Source organism: Ziziphus jujuba, chromosome 9 (assembly GCF_031755915.1).
Source record: "Ziziphus jujuba cultivar Dongzao chromosome 9, ASM3175591v1".
NCBI classification, from domain to species: domain Eukaryota; kingdom Viridiplantae; phylum Streptophyta; class Magnoliopsida; order Rosales; family Rhamnaceae; genus Ziziphus; species Ziziphus jujuba.
Window position 1 is genome coordinate 12,176,311 of NC_083387.1, and position 22,918 is coordinate 12,199,228.

Sequence of the window (22,918 nt, forward strand, 5' to 3'; positions counted from 1 at the left end):
GATATAGCTATTTTTTGTGACGGACTTAATAGTTATTTGATATGTCAAATCATAATTATGAATTAGAAGAACATCGACCAAACTAAGACATTATCAAGTTTCGTGGATGTCATTAATTTTTTCGCATTATCTCCGTTTATTAATTCCTGTATCTTAGCCTGACCCTCTGTGCTCTTCTTCTTCTTCTTCTTCTTCTTCTTCTTCTTCTCCATCATCGTATACTTGTAGAGACCAAAATGGAAAGCAAAACCAATCAGCTCCACATATTCTTCTTCCCCTTTATGGGTCAAGGCCATATCATACCCACCATTGACATGGCTAAGCCTTTTGCTTCTCGAGGCTCCAAAGCAACCAATGTCACCACCCCTTATCATGTCCCTCTTTTCTCCAAATCCTTCCAGAAAAACAGAGTTTCTGGAACCCAAATCGATATTCTTACTATCGAATTTCCTTGTGTGGAGAACGGACTGCCACAGGGATGCGAGAGCTTTCACATGGCTTCTTCTAATGATATGCTACCAAAATTCTATAAAGCAACCACCATGCTCGATTCACAACTTGACCAGCTTCTACAACAACACTGTCCACACTGCCTTGTGGCTGACATGTTCTTCCCCTGGGCTACCGGTGTCTCTGCTCGATATAGGATTCCTAGGCTGATTTTCCATGGAACCTGTTATTTCTCTCTCTGTGGTTCCCTTTGCATATATCGTTATTCACCTCACAAGAATGTCTCTTCTGATATAGATCCGTTTTTCATTCCAAATTTACCAGGTGATATTGAATTCACAAGGAACCAACTATCTGATTTTCAAAGAATGAAGGGGAAACAGAATTCGCAAAATTGTTTAAAACAACTAAAGAAGCAGAGGAGAATAGCTATGGAGTTCTGGTTAACAGTTTTTATGAGCTTGAACCTGTATATGCTGATCATTATACAAAATGTTTGGGGATTAAGGCCTGGCACATTGGCCCTCTTTTCTTATAAAATAAGCTGGCTGACGACAGAGCAAACAGGGGAATTGAACCTTCCATAGATGCATTCCAGTGCTTGAAATGGCTTGATTCAAAGAAACCCAATTCAGTCATTTACATATGTTTTGGAAGTTTGGCAGATTTCACTGATGCTTAGCTGATGGAGATTGCAATGGGTCTTGAAGCTTCTGGGCAGGAATTCATTTGGGTTGTGAAGAAAGAAAAGCATGAAGAAAGGGTTGTAGAAGAATGGTTGCCAAAAGGATTTGAGAAGAAAATGGAAGGGCAAGAACTAATTGTGAGAGGTTGGGCACCCCAATTGCTAATTCTTGATCATGAAGCAGTTGGGGGATTTGTGACTCATTGTGGTTGGAACTCAACGCTGGAAGGGGTTTGTGCAGGGGTGCCAATGGTGACATGGCCTGTGTCGGCCGAGCAGTTTTACAATGAGAAGTTGGTGACTCAAATACTTGGAATTGGTGTTAGGGTAGGCACTCGGAAATGTTGTAGATTACTCGAGGACAGTGTGAAGAGGGAAGCCATAGAGAAGGCTCTGAGTAGGATTATGGAGGGTGAAGAAGCAAAAGAAATGAGAAGCAGAGCCATAGCATTTAAGGAAATGGCAAGAAGGGCTATGGATGAAGGTGGGTCCTCTTACTTGGATTTGGATGCGTTTATTGAAGAAATGAGGCTGATTAGCAATGGTTGTGGTTCAAAATGACAAGGCTAGTTACTTCCATAAATGAGCACTTTGATACACATGTTCCACCTAAATTTCCCAGCCGACATAGCTGTGTTCATACAATTTATCAATTTTTTATCTAGAGTAAGGGGGGTTTGAATCCTAGATCATCATTTGAGAACATATTTACCATTGGACAATTATTCCAATTACATGTACTAATGTATGTTAAATTTAAAACCCATAAAAAATAAAATAAGTAGGTGTCCCATAGTTTTAACCCTTAAATTTATTTTTTAAAAACTCCTAATCAGTATTATGGTGTTAACCCCCATATGTAATATACATTTATTAAACTGCAAATAATATTGGCAAATATGCAAGTATTTCTAATTTTACAAACTTACGTGATAAAGAATATCTGTTATTTTTTAGATCTCTATGTACGCGATGTAACAGGTTAAATAGTTTAAGTAAAGAGACACACAAGTTTATGGAAGCGCTCACTTTATTCATGAGTAAAGACCAGCATAAATACAAGTATAATAACAATCGGCTACTATAGATAAGTGCCCTTTAACAATAAAACTAAATCAAACTTACAACTTAAACTAATTTACAAGTGTTGATAAGGATATATAATGTAACAATAACTGCACTAATCTTTATCACAGCCCCTTCAAGCTAATGGGATTAAAAATCACACCTAGCTTGGACTGTAACAATTGAAGATATTGCCTTGACAATGGCTTGGTGAGAGTATCTGTGAGATCCCACATCGGTTGGAAAGGGGAACGAAGCATGGCTTATAAGCGTGTGGATACCTTTCTCTTGTAGATGCGTTCCCATGAGGGAAAGTAAAACCGTGAGGGGTAGGATTGGGCTCACTACTTAGCTTCCAAAGCGGACAATATCTCGGATGGGCCTAGGAGGCCCAGGGCAGTGGGACTGGCAGGTAGGGGTTGGAAGAGGATTCCCCCTAACCACTAAGATGCGTTTTAAACCCTTGAGGGCTGGGTTGTAAGAAGATTCCCCAGGCAATATCTATATGCAGATGGTCTGGACTGTCACAGATGATATCAGAGCCGGACCCGGATCGATGTGGCAGCGAGAATGCTGGACCCCAAGGGGGGAGGATTGTGAGATCCCACATCGGTTGGAAAGGGGAACGAAGCATGGCTTATAAGTGTGTGGATACCTTTTTCTTGTAGATGCATTCCTATGAGGGAAAGTAAAACCGTGAGGGGTAGGATTGGGCTCACCACCTAGCTTCCAAAGCAGACAATATCTTGGTTGGGCCTGGGAGGCCCGGACCAGTGGGACTGGCAGGTAGGGGTTGGAAGAGGATTCCCCCTAACCACTGAGACGCTTTTTAAACCCGTGAAGGCTGGGTTGTAAGAGAATTCCTTAGGTCCAAAGCGGACAATATCTACATGCGGGTGGTTTGGGCTGTCACAGTATCAACTAGCTGCTCTTGACTGGAAACATGACAAACCTGAAGTTCACCACATGCCACTTTTGTTAGATTTATTAGAAGAGATAATTGAATTATATGGAAAATAAGACAACATGCCTAGATAAAAAAACATTAATCATTGACAATATTGCAACATTAATAACCACTTTGATTTTTCATATAACCTAGGAAAAGATAAGGCTTGGAATTTGACTCTAATTTATGCATGTTATATGGTTTTGTCCAAGGATAATAGAGACACCAAAACATTTTAAAATTGCTACGATTGGGAGATTTTTGAAAAAGCATTTGGTAAGATGATTTTAGATTCGAAATAGGTGCTAGAAGCCTATTTATTAAATAAACACCAGCACTAAGACTATAAGTTCAATATTTTTTAAATACACCAACATGAGATGGCAAAGCTATACCTGTTTCTCTAGTATAACAATGACGACGTTCTGCATAACCGTTGTGTTCAAGTGTGGGAAGTGATAGAAAATAAGTGATTACATTTGTTTCAAAATAAGATTTCAGTGCAAAGAATTTTCTTCCATTATCAGAGTAAAATGAAATAATTTGTTTTTGAAAATATTGTTGAACGTTGTTTTTAAATTTAATAAAAACAGAGTATAAAATTGATTTCTATTCCATTGAGAACACTAAATATATTTTGTATAATGATCAACAAATATTTTGTTGATGTAATATTTGTAACCATCCATAAAAGTTATTGGTGTAGGACCCCATACATCTAAATATTTCAGCTGTAATGGTGTAGAACTAGTCATAGAAGATTAAAAGAAAGTTTATGACTTTTGTAGCATTGACAAGAATTACAACAAAATTGATTGGATGAGCAAACTATAAGAGAATAACAAGAAATTAAATATCTTAAAATTTTATTGGAGCCATATCCTAATTAACTGTACCAATCTTGATTAAAAGTTATATATTGGAGAATGCAAACAATGGTGGATGAATTTTTAGATGATGGCCATTCATAAGTACCACCTTCATTGGTCCTTGGAGTAGGATCGATCCCGTTGCCAAATCCTTCCCAACAAAAAACATTTGATGAGAATTCAACTTTGACATTATTAGTTGTGCAAAATTTAGAGATAAAAAAACTAAATTGTTTTATATATGTGGTACACACTAATTAGATAATAAGAAGGAACGATTTTTTGCATAAATATGTATAGAATCAACATCGGTTATATTAAGACCTTCACCATTACCAATTACGATATCATCTATTCCAACATAGTCAAAGCGACCAGAAATATTATGAAGGTCATTAGCCACATGATGAGAAGCTCCAAAATCTAAATGGTGATTGGGAAAAATACTGTGAAGATGCCGAAATTGATTGAGGGCTTGAACAATAGGCATGCGGCAAAGGGGTTGTTAATGGAGTTGGAGAAGCCCTTGTTGGGTGGTATAGCACCATTGTTGTTATATATATATATATATATAGAGAGAGAGAGAGAGAGAGATATTTCTTTGATCAATTATTTTTGGTAAAAGCTGTGAGTTTCATAAATGCGTTTTAAATTAATTAAATATTTTTTTATGGGTTTGGAAAGTTGTTAACACCAGGTCAAAGTTTATCAATATAGTATTGTGATAAATTTGTAAATTTCTACTATTTTAAGATGCACCATACAATATTAGTATTATGTTCTGTCATATTTATTGGTTAGCATGTAAGTATTATTTGGTCATTCTACAAGAGCTAAGTGAGAGAGGTTAATACGTACTTTGCATATTGAGCATTAACTGTCCTTTCTTTAGCAGTAAGATGATAGGTTGTAAGCACCGACCCTTAGGAAGGCCAAGATGTTTGATTGCAGATATCTCTCCTTATCTCCTTGTTAAGCGGTGCTTGAGATGCCAAATTCCACTTGGTACCACTTGATTTATGGTGTTGTGCATAAAGTAAACACCTGATACATTTTTTAGAAATAATTTTAGGAAATGTTTATTTATTTAAACTATGGATATAAATTGTTTAGTTGCTCATTTATTAAATATATTTAATTGTTTAATATAATACCATATTATTTTATTTTTCCTTTAATTTTACTCATTTATTTCAAACAAATATTTTTGGGATATTTATCTATTGTAATCTTATTTAAATTTTATTTTATTTCACCTTATCTTATTTTATTTTTATTTTTATTTCTCATAAAAATATTTAAATGTTCGGGGATACAAAATTATGAGTTTTTTGTAAAAAATAATTTTTAAATAGAGAATCTTTCAAATTAAGTGAGCAAGTACAAATTTTGAGAGAAAATCATATTTCAAAATATTTTCTTAAATTCCTTAATTTACCTTGGCCGTCATTAAATTCTTAATTTCCTAGTTATTGATTGAGTGATTTATTTATTTTTTTCAATTTTATTTATTTATTTATTTATTTGTTTGTTTGTTTACCTAATATTATTGTTAGTAATTAAATTTATGCTATTCATTGAGATAATTAACATCTCATTAATTTTTCCATATTTTCCAATCTATTCCCTATATTTAAATAATAAATAAATTGACTGTCCAGTTGCAAGTTTGTCTGACTATCTATTTTCGCTGCTGCAACTAAATTAGAATTCTTTTTCTTTTTTCTTTTTTCTTTTTTTTTCTCTATCTCTTTATTATTATTGCTCCTATATCTGTTATACTTTTACTTCTTAAAATAATTTCTAAAATGGTTTGGTACTGAATTGTGAATGTGGTGACTCATTAATTGTTGTTTATTTATTAATAATTATTATGTGCTTTATTACTTTAATTTTTTTTTGAGGTGTTATAATCTTGTAGAAAATTTGCGTAGTAAGGAGAAGGAATAAAATGGTTATACATTTGAAGTGTGTTTTTTGTGCATAGATTTCTAGAACAAGTTCTATTATAAAAGAAGATACTGGTAAATTTTCTATATAACTTTCAGAGGTTTTTACTAATCAGAGCTAACCTAGGATTCTAATAAGGTTCCACGGAGAGGTCTGAGAGCTTATCTTACAAGCACTAGGGGTCTTTTTATTTATTTATTTTAAAAAGGACTTAAAGAGTAGCTAAACATGGAGTTAGGTGCTTTTTTTTCTTCTTTTTTCTTTTTTTTTTCCTAATTTTACAGGTGACAACATTTATTAGGGCTTCAAAAATGCCACGAAACACTCTCTAAATCATTTTGTTCATCGTTTTGAACTTACCGGTTCCTGAGACAGAGCATTGGTGCTTTTCATAAACTGGTACTATCCATTTCATATGTTTCTCTTTTATCTTTCAAATTATAATTAAATCATTCACCATTAAGAACAGGGGGCAAAAAAAAGTATGCATACATAGTGGTTCTCTTTTTCTTTTTTTTTAATCTTTTTGGAAAAACATGGTTTAATAAGCGTGGTAAGTGACCATTTTGAGGTTTAATGTAGAGTATATGCTCAAAACATTTAGCTAGATTTTTTTTTTTCCCCTATTCCTTGGACAGCACTTATTTGAAGTTAAAAAATGCTACCAAACACGCTCTAACTCATTTTGCTCATTGTTCTAAGATAGAAAAGTTGTGCTTTTCATGAAGGGGACTATATATTCCTATGTTTCTCTGTATTTTTCAAATTATAATTAAAGCATTTCCCATTAAAAACAAGGGGCCCAAAAAAAAAAAGTATGTGGACATGGTGCTTTTCTTTATTTTTGTTGGGAAAACATCACTTGATAACTATGATAGATGACCATTTTGAGGCTTAATACATATTATATGCTCAAATGATGCTTGGGTGAATAAAAATTGATACCTAAACTATGCTAGTATGCCCGTGTATATTTAAAGAGTTTTAATAATAAGTATAATAGTTAAAAGAAATGTTTTATAACGTCCGAGATTTATGGTTGAACGATTTCATAATTATTGTTGAAACGTTTTAATAGTAATTATGATGGAAAAATGTTTGTAACAGTCTAAAAAAGTCAAAACGTATTTTTTCTTTATGTTTATAGTTAATCATTTTTAGGTTAATTATTGAACATTTTGGAATTAATGGCCTACTGTCTTGGGTCTATATTTTACAACGCTCCCATGGGACACTTAGCACCTTTTTTGCTAAGTAAGCCTTGCCCACAAGCTAACACAATGTGGAAGCTAAAAATAGTAAAGTAGAATTGAAGTAGGAGAGCTTTAAAGAGTTTGAGAGAGTATGGGGAATGTAGAGAATGCTTGTATTACGGGAAGCTTGGTTACATGGTTGATTACAAATGAGTGGGCCAACCCTTTATATAGAGGGCTTGGCACGTATCATAAGAATACAACATTTTAGATGACATACACATGACATGATCCTAAATAAGGTTCTAGATAATTCTCCTAGATATTTATGTAGACTATTCTAGAAAGCTACCTTACTACATAATCCTAGAATATTCTAGAAAGGCTTGTTACTACATAAGTCTAGGTTGTTCTCCAATGTTCTTGAACCTTCCTAAGCTTAGGTTGTTTTCCATGATTCTAGAACCTTTTGGACCCATCTTGAATGAAAAGTGTAGAATTTTCCAGCTAAGCCTCGAGAAAGCCTTTTTTTTGTGCATGGTTCATGACATTGCGGTGAAATTGTTTTCTACACAAAGTCTATAAGTTCGCTTCATTTTTTCAATTGAGATACAGCAATAAATCAAATTCTTTTATTTGTTTATTTATTTTTTCATTTCTCCATAATTTTCTTAAAAGCTTTATGCTTTCTAGTGTAATAGAGTTCATGCAAATTTTCAAGCTCAATGTAGAAAACCTTCAAATGTGCATACCATTTGCTTTTAATCATCCTTTGTATTTTAAAAAATAATGTTATTAGTTAATCTGTTTTAAAAATATTATATAAAACACATCTTAGATCCTAAGACATTAAGATGTAATTTTTGATTTATTTTTCTAGATTGTTATTTTGTTAATTGTAATATATTTTTTAAATTATTATTTTTGATTAGAGTTGGTGATTCGAATTCTTATTGACCTCAACCTAAAAAGTTCACGGTGTGACTTGTTTGGTAAAATTTATTTTATGAGAAAAGTTGGTGCTTTGTGGTGGTAGCGGAGGTTGAGGGCTGATAGACCTTAGACTGTAGCTCATCATTGAACTCGACAGAGATGCGGGGGCAGTGCCCCTGTGGTACGGACCTGTACAGTTTTAAGGTTTATTCCGTACAATATATTTTTATGTTTTGGGGGGGTTTTCGGATATATTGAGTTTTAGCTGTTTTATTTGCTCATCTTTTTTACCAATCTTGATCAATAAAATTTTATTTCTTTTTGTCCATGGTTTTTTTTCATCAAGCATTTTCCACATAAATCTGTATGTTTTGTTTCCATTCTCGTTTTTCTATTGCTATTGTTTTGTCTTATTTTAATAATATTTTTAAATGTTGCCAAAGATAAACGTGTAAACTTCGAAAATGCAACAAATCTTATAAAAATAATTCTTCTTGCATTTCTAGAAGCAAAATTACGAAATAAACTCCTATAATCAATACTTATCTAGAAAATTTATTTTTAGAAGTGTTTCCCAATAAAAAAAAAAAAATCTCTTATAGGACCATTTCCTACTAAAAAATCTCTAGATTTTATATTAAGATTATCTCAAATTCTTGAACCACAAATATTAGAGGGAATGGACCTACAATCAATTCAATCATTTAAGTTTTCAATTTTATTATTTTCATGATGCACAACATCAACATCTTCATCTGTATCATTTTAAAGAAGTCCTAAATTTTTTTTTTTTTTTTTGGTAATCTAGTTGATGGTCATTATTAAATCTTCTATTGAATTTTCAGCTATAGACTAAATTTTAGGTTTTTTAGCTCCTTGCACTATGCTATTTTTATAAAAAAAAAAATTATTTTATTTATTTATGGACAAAATGATAGAAAATAAAAAATAAAAAAAAAGCAATCGACCACTTCGATAATCATAAAGAGATATAAAAGAAAATATATATATATATATATATTATGATGTGAATTGTTCATATATACAGATCGTATAAAAAAATCAACACATTTTAAAAAAATAAACATCAATCAATTTTGTAACATACATATATATAAGTACACAATAAAATTAATATTTTTTTAAAAAAACTATATATATATACATAATCTACGATTTTCTAGACGATTTCAGTATTATGAAGAAATTACGGAGAAAGGGGAAGATAAATTGCACGGACTCTGACATTGATTAAGACTTGATATGATGGATAGATGGGTGGTATGACACATGCCACGTGGATGGGTAAAAGAAAAGCTAGATTTTTAGTTTTTATTTTTTATTTTTCTATGTTTTTGCCTAAAAGCTAGAATTTTTATCTATTTATTTTTATCTAGTTTTTTTTTTTTTTTCAATTGTTGGTAAAGGCACCGTTTGCGCTCTAGGCCTAAGTTTAGGTTTATTTCCTTTGTACTTTAAAATATTTATTTCAAATTCAAATGAGTTAATTATACTATATATTTTTTAAGATTCTCTTAATTACAATAAGATATTTTTAATATTTTTATAATTATATTATATATTTTTAAAATTTTTTTTAATTACAACCAGATATTTTTATATTTTTATAATTTCATTGCATATTTTCGAGATTTTTTCCTTAATTATAATTAGATATTTTCATATTTCTATAATTACATCCTTCTCCCTTCTAACAAAATTTCATCTATAAAAAATATACGCTTTTTTTTATGTGACAGTTAAAATTTTATTAATTGTCCATTGTATATATTAATTAAATGTAGATTTTGATTGATTTGAAAAATAAAATTTTTTTAATATAAAAGGGTTGAAGTTTAACGAATAGTAAGTACAAGAATAATTATCAATTTTTAACGGTACCCTCTGGAATGTTTAAAACATAATTTTTATGTTTTCTCATTTTTATCTTCTTTTTTAATTTGTTTTCAAAGCTTGTTTTTGAAAATGAATGGCCAAACAAATTTGGCCATTCTTGTTTGGCCAAATTTGAGTCGTCCTTTGGAGTTGTTCATGGAAAAATTTTAGGAAATTAGCCAAATATGAAAAGATAATACTAACATGTATTTTGCAATAAATGGATGTGGGATTTTAGGACTAAGATCCTTAATTATACATATATATATATAAAGTTTCTTTTCTGTATATAACTATTAAAAATTACGCAGGCTATCCATGACTATAGAATAAAAATGTTTCTTGTACTTTACGATATTTAATATCATACATAACCAGTTCTACCAAGAAAAAAAAAATTAAGGAAAAAAAAATAGCTATAAGCTAGAATCACCAGGAAATACATAATTTATAAAAATATATAATATTACCAAGATAACCCCTGTTGTAGTTGTTGAAAACATGAAGTCCACCAATCCCCCCAGTGCACATATCACAAGTTTGGCTATTCATTTTCAAAAACAAGTTTTGAAAACAAATTTTAAAAAAAAAAAATTAGAAAACGTAAAAATTATGTTTTAAACATTCTAGAGGATGCCATTAAAAATTGATAGTTATTCTTGTACTTACTATCCTTTGTGCTTCAACCTTTTCAAATTAAAAAAAAAAAAACTTTATTTTTCAAATCAATCAAAATCCATGTTTAATTAATATACACAAGGGACAATTAATAAAATTTTAATTACTACATAAGAAAAAGAGCACATTTTTATTGATAAAATTTTGTCAGAAGGAAGACAGATGTAATTATGAAAACATAAAGGTACCCTATTGTAATCAAGAAAAAAACTTCGAGAATGTGCAATATAATTATAGAAACATAAATGTATCTGATTGTAATTAAGGAAAACTTTGAAGGTGTGCAATGTAATTATAGAAACATTGAAGGTAGATATAATTAAGGGAAACCTCGAGGATGCACAATGTAATTAACCCAAATTGAAATATACCAAAAAATTTTCACACATTAAAATTTATAAAATATATTATAAATACAAAAAATTTTATCATATTTATTAAATTTCAATATCATACATGTTACAAATATACATCATTTGCTATATTTTTTTTTCTTGTTTACGTGCTATCTAATCAATATTATTATCCTAATTGTAATTTTGATGATTAATTTTTACCATTTTAAACATTTCAAATACAAGTTTCTATATTTTTAATAAAATATATAAATTTTTTTTTCAAAATTTCTGTTGGTTTGAATATTTTTGTAGTTCCAGATTTTTAATATTTCTATCAATGTTATATTGTTTTCCTTAAGCAAAACCAACAACACAATATTAAAAATCTCAAATCCAAGCTAAAAAAAAAGAAAACCAATAAAAAATCTTGGCCCATAATTACATTTAACAAAATCAGCATGATTCCATCAATTTTCAAACTCTGAAAACCTGTATCAAACCTGGATTTAATCCATAGAAACAAAATAACATTTCCATTTCATTTCCTTCTTCCCATTAGCTGTTCATCACTACACCAGCTGCGCATAAATAAAATTAATAATATTACTCGAATAATTTATTTAGTTATCTTTGTTATTGTTATTTTGTTCTATCATATTGCTTACAATTTGTTAGAAGAAATAATGGCTTCCTCCCTTAATTTAACAGCAGAGAATATTATGTTTGTAAAGGCATATGCAAAAATTATCTATAAATTTTTTTCAAAAAAAAAAAATTAGAAACCAGTAGTATATCATTATACCATTATTAAAGTGAGATGTCAGTTTGTCAGTAATAGAAGTAAAACAAGAAAGGTCCACCACAGTTTGACCACGATTCAAACCTCTGGTGGCCTGCAAGCCTGAAATTACACCTCCTTCATTGATTGGCAAAGTTTTGCAAAACACCAAATGGAAAAAACCCATCAGCTTCACATTTTCTTCTTTCCTTTCATGGCTCAAGGCCATATCATACCCACCATAGACATGGTCAAGCTTTTTGCTTCTCGAGGTCACAAAGCAACCATTATCACCACCCCTTACTATGTTCATCTTCTCTCCAAAACCATCCAAAAAACCAGCGTTTATGGTTCTTTGATCAATGTTCTAACGTTGGAATTTCCTTGTGCCGAGAACGGATTGCCACAAGGGTGTCAAAGCCTTGACATGGCTTCCACACCTGATCTGCTATCCAAATTCTTCAAAGCTACTACAACTCTTGGCACAAAACTTGACCAGCTCTTACAACAATACCGTCTCGATTGCCTTGTAGCTGACATGCTCTTTCCCTGGGCTACAGATGTCGCAGCACGGTATGGGATTCCGAGGTTGATCTTCCACGGAACCTGTTTCTTCGCCCTGTGTGCTACCGTGTGTGTGTATCGTTATGCACCTCACAAGGATGTTACTTCTGATTGTGATCCTTTCCTCATTCCTAATTTACCTGGTGAGATTAGCTTAACTAGAAGCCAATTACCAGATTTTGATACGGATGATGAGGATGTTAGAATTTTATGGATCTAAATATGCATAATAAATTCCATAAATCATAAATTACTAACCTCCAAACGCAGCCATTGGTAAATTAGATCTTTAATCCTGCAAAATAGAAAACAATGTAAAGTAGTGCCTATTGACACACTACTCTCAAACCACTCTCAAATCTCTGAAAACCCTAATATCAAAATACCGTATATCCTCAATTGTTTGCTTGCCCTAGACCTTTAAATAGTCTCTGCAAGTCAGACTTATCCATTAATTTTGACACACATAAAATAATAATAATTTGATAATATAATTATACTAGGAAAAATATGGATAAGTCATTGTGCTTATAAAGAGAGTTGGTCCTCCAGTCCAATGGGCCAACTAGAGTCTTATAGAGAGTGTGTGACCAAGGGCCCTACTACAAAATAATAAAATAAGCCAGTCCCATTAATGGCATAAATAGGCCCTGTAAGTGAGTAATTGATTATGCCAAGTCCACAAATATTAATTTAATTCAACATTCTCCCACTTGGACTGCATAATCATCATCATATAATCGAAACTCACTTACTATAGAATCTCCCGAACCATAATGCCATTTCATCCAAATATATAGTATACCGACAGGGCACAACAATATACTAGACTAGGCAGTAGAGATTCTCTCAGTAAATCTCCCAAAACATGTTACCATTTCAACTGAGCACTTTGCATGCCATAAACTCAGTCTAGGTAGTAGAGATTTACCTAACCATGTGCAATCCCCCAACACACAAAACCATTTCATTCAAGTACATTGCGTATCGATAGGATACAAGAATATACCCAAACTAGGTAGTAGGGATTCACCATGGCACCTGTGGATCAACATACACATATACATAGACTAATAGTCTCAACAGGCCTGTAAATATAAGGAGCAATAATATGTGTAATAAATCATCTCATAAATAAATAATGATCCACATACATCAATGTATTAAAATATTCAAAGAAATAAATAATTCTCAACATGGATATTACTACAGAAAACATAACAAACTCCCACTGACCCACAGCAGTCTCAATTGCTTAACAATCCCATACGGGACACATGCTCCTCAAATATGCCTACCGGTAAAGCCTTGGTCAGTGGATCTGCCACCATGCTATAAGTCGGCGTGTGAACAACAGTAATGAGGCCCTCTTCAACTTTCTCCTTTACCACAAAATATTTCACATCAATGTACTTCGCACCAGGAGTACCTTTTAAATTATTGGAGAAAGACACCGCTGCAGTATTATCACAATACATCATAATAGGCCTCTCAATGGAGTCAACCACTCCTAAATCACGGATAAAATTCCGTAGCCAAACTGCATGACGGGTAGCCTCATAACACGCCACATATTCTGCCTCCATAGTCGAGGATGCTGTCACTGACTGCTTGGCACTCCGCCAAGACACAGCACCTCCTGCCATGATAAATATATAACCAGTGGTAGATTTCTTATCATCCACACAACCTTTATAGTCTGCATCACTATAACCCACTACTTCAAGAGAGTTGGTGCGACGATATGTCAACATATGATCTTTAGTACCCTGAAGATACCTAAAGACCTTCTTAACTGCTTGGTAATGAATAGGACCAGGATTGCTCATAAATCTACCAAGCACACCCACAGCAAAGGCTATATCAGGCCGTGTACATACTTAAGCATACATCAAACTACCTACTGCTGAAGAATAGCGAACATTCTTCATTGTCATCCTTTCTCTATCATTCTTGGGACACTGATCTTTAGAAAACTTTTCACCTTTCGTAACCGGTACACTTCCAGGAGAACAATTATGCATATCAAATCTCTTAAGAATTCTATCAATATAAGCTCTCTGAGACAATTGCACTACATAATTAGTCCTATCTCGAACAATCTTGATGCCCAAAACAAAAGAAGCCTCACCAAGATCTTTCATATCAAAATGGTTGCACAACATCTGCTTTGTCTCAGCTAATAGGTCAGTGTTATTAGTAGCCAAAAGTATGTCATCAACATACAACACCAGAACTATAAAACTGCTCCCACTGACCTTCATATATATGCATCTATCAACAACATTCTCCTTAAAGCCATTTTGGATGACAACCTCATCAAACTTAAGATACCATTGTCTTGAAGCTTGCTTAAGACCATAAATAGATTTCTTAAGCTTACAAACCAAATTACCATTCCCCGTTTGTTGGAAACCAACTGGTTGAACCATAAATACATCCTCATATAAATCACCATTCAGAAAAGCAGTTCTGACATCCATCTGATGCAACTCCAGGTCATAATGCGCCACAATCGCCATAATAATTCTAAAAGAATCCTTTGTGGATACAGGAGAGAAAGTCTCTGTATAATCAATTCCTTCCTTCTGGCTAAACCCTTTAGCTACAAGTCTAGCCTTATACCTCTCCACTTGACCATTGGAGTCCTTTTTAGTCTTAAAGACCCATTTGCACCCAATAGGCTTGCTACCCTCTGGTAACTCAACCAAATCCCATACTCCATTTGACTCCATGGATTTCATTTCATCTTCCATTGCATCCAACCAAAATTTTGAATTTGAACTGCTTATGGCTTCCTCATAAGTGACTAGATCTGAATCATCACTTATGTCAAACTCATGCTCCTGCAAGTAAACCTCATAGTCATCAGGAATAGCTGATCTCCTAGTCCTTTGTGACCTCCTCAAGGGTACATTAGCATCTGCAATAGCTGGAATATCCTGCTCTTCAACAATAAGTTCATTCTGACCAACTACTGGTTCATCAACTACTGGATCAACAATATCTCTATTAGGAACAACTATACTGGGAATGAAAACACTTTCTTCTCTAAATTGAGATTCCTTTGGACCATTACTATCACCAAACCCAAAATCATCTTCAAAATAAATGGCCCTGTCTGATTCCACGATCCTAGTGGTGTGAGAAGGACAAAAGAATCTTGAACCCCTAGATCCTATACAATAGCCAACAAAATATCCACTAATGGTTTTAGGATCCAACTTCTGAATTTGAGGATTATAAATCCTTACTTCAGCTTTGCAACCCCATATTCGAAAATGATGCAAATTAGGCTTTCTTCCTGACCACAACTCAAAAGGTGTCTTAGGAACGGACTTACTTGGAACTTGATTCAAAATATAAGCTGTCGTCCTTAAAGCCTCTCCCAACAAATAATCTGGCAACCTAGAATTTGCCAACATAGACCGCACCATATCCAACAAAGTTCTATTCCTTCTATCAGCTATGCCATTTTGCTGAGGTGTACCAGGCATCGTATATTGCGCATCTATGCCACACTCACACAAATAAATAGCGAAAGGCCCTGGGTTCCTTCCAGTTTCATCATACCTACCATAAAACTCACCACCTTTATCAGACCTTACAGCTTTTATTTTCTTATTCTTTTGAAGCTCCATCTTTACCTTAAACTCTTTAAAGGCAACTAAAGAATCTGACTTCTCACGAATAAGCTCAACATGTCCATAACGCGAGTAATCGTCAATGAAGGTAATAAAATATCTATAACCACCCAAAGCAATTGGTGTAAAAGGTCCACATATGTCAGTGTGGATTAACTCCAAAACATCTCCACACCTAGCTAACTTATCCTTTCTTACCTTGGCAGTTAACTTCCCTTTCACACATTCAACACAAGTCAACAGATCAGAGAAATCAAGATTAGGAAGTATCCCATCCTTCACTAACCTTTCCATCCTGTGCCTAGAAATATGTCCCAAACGTTTATGCCATAACATTGAGGAATTGTCATTAACTCTTGGGCGTTTGGAAGCAACAATAGAATTAACAGAGAAATTGAGACCATTATTAAATAAATCAAGCTTATATAAATTGCCACATAAAGTTCCAAAACCAACAACTTTACCATCCTTAAATAATTCAACTTTGTTATTTCCAAACAAAAAACTATAACCTTGACTATCCAAAACAGAAATAGATAACAAGTTTCTTCTTATTGAAGGTACATAAGAAACTTCTTGCAACTCCAAAGCATATCCAGTGGAAAGCTTCAACTTGATTGTTCCCACAATGTCCACCTTCACTCTTGAGCTATCTCCCATATAAACATGCTGCTCAAGATTGGTTGGGCCCCTTCGGCTTATCATCCCCTGCAATGAATTAGTAACATGAAATGTAGCTCCAGTATCTAACCACCAAGAATTCATAGGCACATCGATAATATTGGTCTCAATCATTAAAATATTACCTTTCTTCTCTTGCTTTCCCTTTAAGGTCCAACAGTCTATCTTCTTGTGTCCAACTTTATTGCAGTATCCACATCTTCCATTAAAGTACTCTTTCCTTTCTCTAATCTGAAAACCACCATCCCTAGGTCCTTTAGGCTTTATACCAGAAAACTTCTTCCTATTGGGGTTAAAACCCTGCCCAGGCTTGAAACCTTGTCCTAGCTTGAATCCTTGTCCCTTCTTTTGGAAAAACTTCTTGGACTTATCTACCTGATGTGAAACCATAGCAACAGACCTAGACTTACTTAATTTAATATCATCCTCTTCCTTGACAAGGATAGTAGTCAATTCCTCCAAACTACAACATTCTTTCTTAGTATTCAAACTCGACCTGATATTATCAAACTGGGATGGAAGACTCCTCATTATAGAATAGGTCAAGAACTCCTCTCCAATGTCCATCTTAAGATCCTTCAGCTTATTATAATAAGAAGAAAGTAGCATAATATGGTCCCTTACTCCTTTAATACCATCATACTTGGTATTGTTCAATAGGTCCAAATAATGATGCTTCTCATTCATATCAAACTTGATAAACTTCTTTCCTATCTCCTCAAGAAGTCCCTTTGCGGTATCCACTTTAGGAATACTAGCATATATGGCCTCATCCATGTAATTCTCCATCATCATCATACAGCACTTATTAGAGTGCTTCCAATCCTCATAAAGCTTCTTAGCTGCTACAGTACTTTCATCAGTCGGAATCTCTGGTGGATCTATCTCCAAAGCCAAATCCAATTTCATGAAGGTCAAATTCATAACTAAGGTTTTCTTCCATTTCTGATAATTTGTCCCATCCAATTTCATCATGGCAGTCATAGGCATAAGATTTGGGGTGCTACTAGCTGTGAAAATAGTAAACAACAAGACATTTAAAAAATTTAAGACAATTCAATTACTATTTTCCAGCCCCTCAACACAAAAAACACAAACATAAATATCGCTTAGGGTCTTTGTAGCACTGAAGATACCCTTACGCGGGCCAGGGACAGTCAACCAAATAACCACAATCAAATGCATTGAACTGAATCACCGACAGGGCAACTCAGAACCTGCAATACATGGCATTTAATTAACTTCCATTGCCATTCCAGGCGTCATACAAAGCAACTAGAACTACCGACAGGGTAGCTTAATTACCCATATAGACCCTGGTTAATAAGTGGGAGAAAAATAACATATTGGCAATTTCATGAAATAGGCAAATATAAAACATCCCATCCACTATGCCCATATATATTACATTGGTACACATAATGCAGATAAAATAAGTCTCACAACAGGTGAGTACCTAAAATCCCACACTACTATACCAACTAGGCACAAAGCCTCTTTGGGTAAGCTCACACAATCCAATTTTCCAATAATAAATATTTGATTTAATTTAATAAAATTGAAATGTGATAATTAAACAAATAAACAAACAATAAATAAATAAATTGAACAATTGAATCACTAAATTAATTAATAAATAAACAAAAATAAATCAATAAAAATAAATAAGTTTTTTTTTTTTTTTGGCCTGCTGACGTCAGCAAACGACGTGTCGTGCTGACGTCAGCAGATGACGTCAGCACTACCCCGAAACTACACGTCGTTTCTCTCATCTTCTTCAGCCAACCGGGTTCCAGTCCAAACGGGTCACGCGACCCGCTATGCTTACCCGGCCAAAACTCACCGTTCCGGCCACCTTTTCCGACGATTCTGGCGGCGTTAGTTTCGTCTTCCCTTGGGCAACGTTTCCCATAAACAAATTTGATTCAAAATCAACTCAAAATAAACATCCAAGCTAGGTTTATTTTCGGCCAAAACACAAACAAAAAACCCATGGAAACACAAGAAATTCGAGCAAATTTTAGGCAAAATTGATGTTGTTTGTTTCGTGTATTCTTGGGAAACTTTTCCCCAAATCAATTTGGTCCAAAACCCAGAAAATCAGTATGTGAAATTCATGGCCGAAAACCCAGTTTTTTTTTTTTTTTTTTTTGAACAAGCCCGATATTTACAAATAATTTTTTTTTTTTATTTAAGAACAAACAAAAACGACCATGAGTATATATTTATATATCTAGAACACTAATAATAATGGCAAAAACACAGATCAATATTCACATGCTAACTGCAATAAACTCCAAAGAAATTTACTATGCATATTAACCATGTGCTCTGATACCAATTGTTAGAATTTTTATGGATCTAAATATGCATAATAAATTCCATAAATCATAAATTACTAACCTCCAAACGCAGCCATTGGTAAATTAGATCTTTAATCCTGCAAAATAGAAAACAATGTAAAGTAGTGCCTATGGACACACTACTCTCAAACCACTCTCAAATCTCTGAAAACCCTAATATCAAAATACCGTATATCCTCAATTGTTTGCTTGCCCTAAACCTTTAAATAGTCTCTGCAAGTCAGACTTATCCATTAATTTTGACACACATAAAATAATAATAATTTGATAATATAATTATACTAGGAAAAATATGGATAAGTCATTGGGCTTATAAAGAGAGTTGGTCCTCCAGTCCAATGGGCCAACTAGAGTCTTATAGAGAGTGTGTGACCAAGGGCCCTACTACAAAATAATAAAATAAGCCAGTCCCATTAATGGCATAAATAGGCCCTGTAAGTGAGTAATTGATTATGCCAAGTCCACAAATATTAATTTAATTCAACAGAGGAAACCCAATTTGTGAAATTGTTCAGAGAAATTAATGAAACAAACGAGAGGAGCTATGGGGTCCTGGTTAATAGCTTGTACGAGCTCGAACGGGTTTATGCTGATCATTACAGGAAGGGATTGGGATTTAAGTCATGGCACATTGGCCCGCTGTTCTTATACAATAAGATGGATGAAGAAGACAGAGCGAACAGGGGAATGGAACCCTCCATTGATGAACACGAATGCATGAATTGGCTTAATTCCAAGAAACCAAATTCAGTTATTTATGTATGTTTTGGAAGCTTGGCAGATTTCGACGATGCTCAGCTACTGGAGATTGCACATGGTCTTGAAGCTTCAGGGCAGGAATTCATTTGGGTTGTGAAGAAAGGAAAGCATGAAGGTGTTAAAGCAGAGTGGTTGCCCGTAGGATTTGAGAAGAGAATGGAAGGAAAGGGACTGATTATAAGAGGTTGGGCAACCCAAATGCTGATCCTTCAACATGAAGCTATGGGTGGATTTGTAACACATTGTGGATGGAACTCAACGCTGGAAGGTATTTGTGCAGGGTTGCCAATGGTCACATGGCCAGTCTTGGCCGACCAGTTTTACAATGAGAAGCTGATCACTCAAATACTTGGAATCGGTGTCAGTATCGATAATCGGCGATGGAGTATGTTTATGGTTGACTGTATGAAGAGGGAAGCCATAGAGAATGCTGTGAGTCGTATTATGGTAGGTGAGGAAGCAGAGGAAATGAGAAGCAGAGCTAGGGCCCTTGGGGAAATGGCAAAAGGGGCTGTTGAAGAAGGTGGGTCTTCTTGCTCAGACTTAAATGCCTTAATTGAAGAATTAAAACAACGTAAGATGGTCCCTGATTCAAGCTAGACTATATGTATGTGTGCTTTCAATGTTTTTTCTTTTGGAATTTTATGTGCTTTCAAGGCAGTTTTATAAGAAATTAGAGGTTTGTTTGGTTGGAGGAATAACCTGGAACAACAACATTAAAATGCCTCTAATTTCTAATTTTATTTCATGTGGTAACAATATTGGAAACAGTATATATTGTCGAACAATGCTGGTTGCTCAACATTATAAACCTAAATTATAAGAGATTTGGATTGGGAGTTTTTATCTAATATCCATTTTAACTGGGACACATGCTAGTGTTGGGTACCAATGTCATTTAACCAACCAAAAAAAAAAAAAAAAGATTTATCTTTTGTTTTTGCTTTTAAAAAAATTTCTAATTTTTGTTTTATCATTCTTATTCATTTCTAATTCAATATGAAAAACAATATTGAATAAGAAAAAATATATCAATCAACACATAAAGTCTAATCTAAAAACTTTTCATATTCTATTTAGCTGCTTGAATTTTCAAGTAACCCAAGGAGAAAGTAGCTGCATTGAAGAAGCTATGGATACGGGATTTAGGTTTGTGGGTTTTACCCTTTAAAATTTATGTATTTTACTAATACAGTTCAAAATTACCATTTTAATTGAAAGGTATAATATCAATATGATCCATGTTTGTTTGGTTTTATTATTATTATTTTTTTTTTCAGATATTGGGTGGAGGATTCTTGTCACTGTAGGCTGTCACAGTACCAATATAAATATTAATTCAGAAACCAAAAAGTAATTACTATAGACAGTAAGATGTCAAAAAACAAAAAATAAAAAATAAAATAAGAAAAAAGGGTCCACACTCCATAGCATTTACAAAGCTTTTGGGAGACCTGCAATTTTGCTACTGCTTCACCTTCGTTGAGTAGCAACTTCAGAAAGAGCCAAAATGGAAAGTAGAACACATCACTTTCAATATTCTTCTTCCCCTTCATGGCTCAAGGCCATATCATACGCACCATAGACATGGTCAAGCTATTCGCTTCTCGAGGTTTGAAAGCAACCATTACTACCACTCCTTGCCATGTCCCTCTTTTCTCCAAAACATCGGCGTTTAAGATTCTTTCATCAATGTTTTAACGTTCGAATTTCCATGCGTGGAGAACGGATTGCATGCGAGAGCGTTCACATAGCCTCTTCCCCTGATCTGCAATCCAAATTCTACAAGGCTACTGCCATGCTTGCTCCACAACTTGAACGGCTTCTACAACAACACCGTCCCGACTGCCTTGTGGCCGACATTCTCTTTCCTTAGGATACCCACGTTGCGGCTCGACATGGGATTCCTGGGTTGATTTTCCATACAACCTGTTTTTTTCTCTATGTGTGTTTCCTTATGCTTGTATCTTTTCAAAAGACCGTCTCTTCTGATTCAAATTCGTCCCTCATTCTCTGTTTGCCAGGTGATAACATCACGTTCACAAAAACCCAATCACCAGAAATTCTTAGAGAGGACAATGAGGAATCGGAATTGTTAAAACTCTACAACGAAATTCCAGAAGTGGTGAAGAGAAGCTAAGGAATTCTGATTAACAGCTTCTACGTGCTCGAACCGGTTTATGCTGATCATTACAGGGAGGAATTGGGAATTAAGGCATGGCACATCGGGCCTCTGTTATTATGCAATAACCTTGCCGGAGCAAACGGGGGAATAGAACCCTCCATTGATGTACAAGAATTCATGAATTGGCTTGATTTGAAGAAACCCAATTTAAGTTGTTTATGTTTGTTTTGGAAGTTTGGCAGATTTTGACGATGCTTAGCTATTGGAGATTGCATTTAGTCCTGAAGCTTCAGGGCAGGAATTCATTTGGGTTGTGAAGAAAGAAGAGCAAGGAGGTGTTAAAGCAGACTGGTTGCCTGAATGAAGGAAAGGGACTGATCATAAGAGGTTGGGCACTTGCGCAGGGTTGCCAATGGTCACATGGCCAGTCTGGGCTGAGCAATTTTACAATGAGAAGCTGATCACTCAAAATACTTGGAATGGGGTTCGGTGTCGGTAACCAGCGGAAGAGTATAATTATGGGGGACTTGTGAAGAGGGAAGCCATAGAGAAAGCTGTGAGGCCATTTATGGAGAGTGAGGAAGCAGAGCCAGAGTTCTTGGGGAAATGGCAAGAAAGGCTGTCGAAGAAGGTGGGTCTTCAGAATGACTTGAGCGCCTTAATTGAAGAATTGAAACTACGTAGGATGGTCCGTCATTCAAGTTAGAAGAGTTCTGTTATTTTATTGACTAGGCTTGCTTTTCTATATATATATTGTTTCGTTCTGAGTTTTACAAGTCAATTCCACTGAAAAGGTCGTTTTAACAATGTCATGAAATGATTGTGGGTTGAAGAAGGTCTTTGGTGACTTTTCTAATATTTTATTTATTCATATACCTTCATATTTGTAATGCAAATGTTTGAGCATAGTTTAGAGATTAATTGTGCCACAAATCCCCAAGAAAAAGTATGAAATTATGGTTTTTTTTTTTTTTTTTTTTTGGTAATTAGCGGCATTG

The 22,918-nt window shown here is 34.1% G+C and overlaps 1 protein-coding gene, 1 long non-coding RNA gene and 1 pseudogene across 2 annotated transcripts; all 3 read left to right on the forward strand.

Annotated features, from left to right (window-relative positions):
• The first annotated feature begins 219 nt into the window (after nucleotides 1-219).
• LOC125419822 (scopoletin glucosyltransferase-like) lies at nucleotides 220-1,696 on the forward strand (annotated as a pseudogene).
• Nucleotides 1,697-12,031: 10,335 nt separating this feature from the next.
• LOC125419821 (UDP-glucose flavonoid 3-O-glucosyltransferase 7) lies at nucleotides 12,032-20,534 on the forward strand. Its single transcript, XM_048466324.2, has 2 exons — nucleotides 12,032-12,491; nucleotides 19,524-20,534. Exons 1-2 carry the CDS (start codon nucleotides 12,032-12,034, stop codon nucleotides 20,393-20,395), a joined length of 1,332 nt encoding a protein of 443 aa, XP_048322281.2. The 3' UTR covers nucleotides 20,396-20,534.
• Nucleotides 20,535-21,112: 578 nt separating this feature from the next.
• LOC132799482 (uncharacterized) lies at nucleotides 21,113-22,778 on the forward strand. The gene is made up of 2 exons (XR_009634130.1): nucleotides 21,113-21,706; nucleotides 21,820-22,778. It is a non-coding gene; the product is annotated as an uncharacterized LOC132799482 (long non-coding RNA).
• The last annotated feature ends 140 nt before the right edge of the window (nucleotides 22,779-22,918 follow it).

Excerpts from the sequence above, each read along its gene's own strand:
- LOC125419821 (XM_048466324.2), top strand. The coding sequence starts at position 12,032 with ATGGTCAAGCTTTTTGCTTCTCGAGGTCACAAAGCAACCATTATCACC. Across the intron at positions 12,492-19,523 it reads CCTCATTCCTAATTTACCTG|AGGAAACCCAATTTGTGAAA; the intron begins GTGAGATTAGCT and ends TTAATTCAACAG.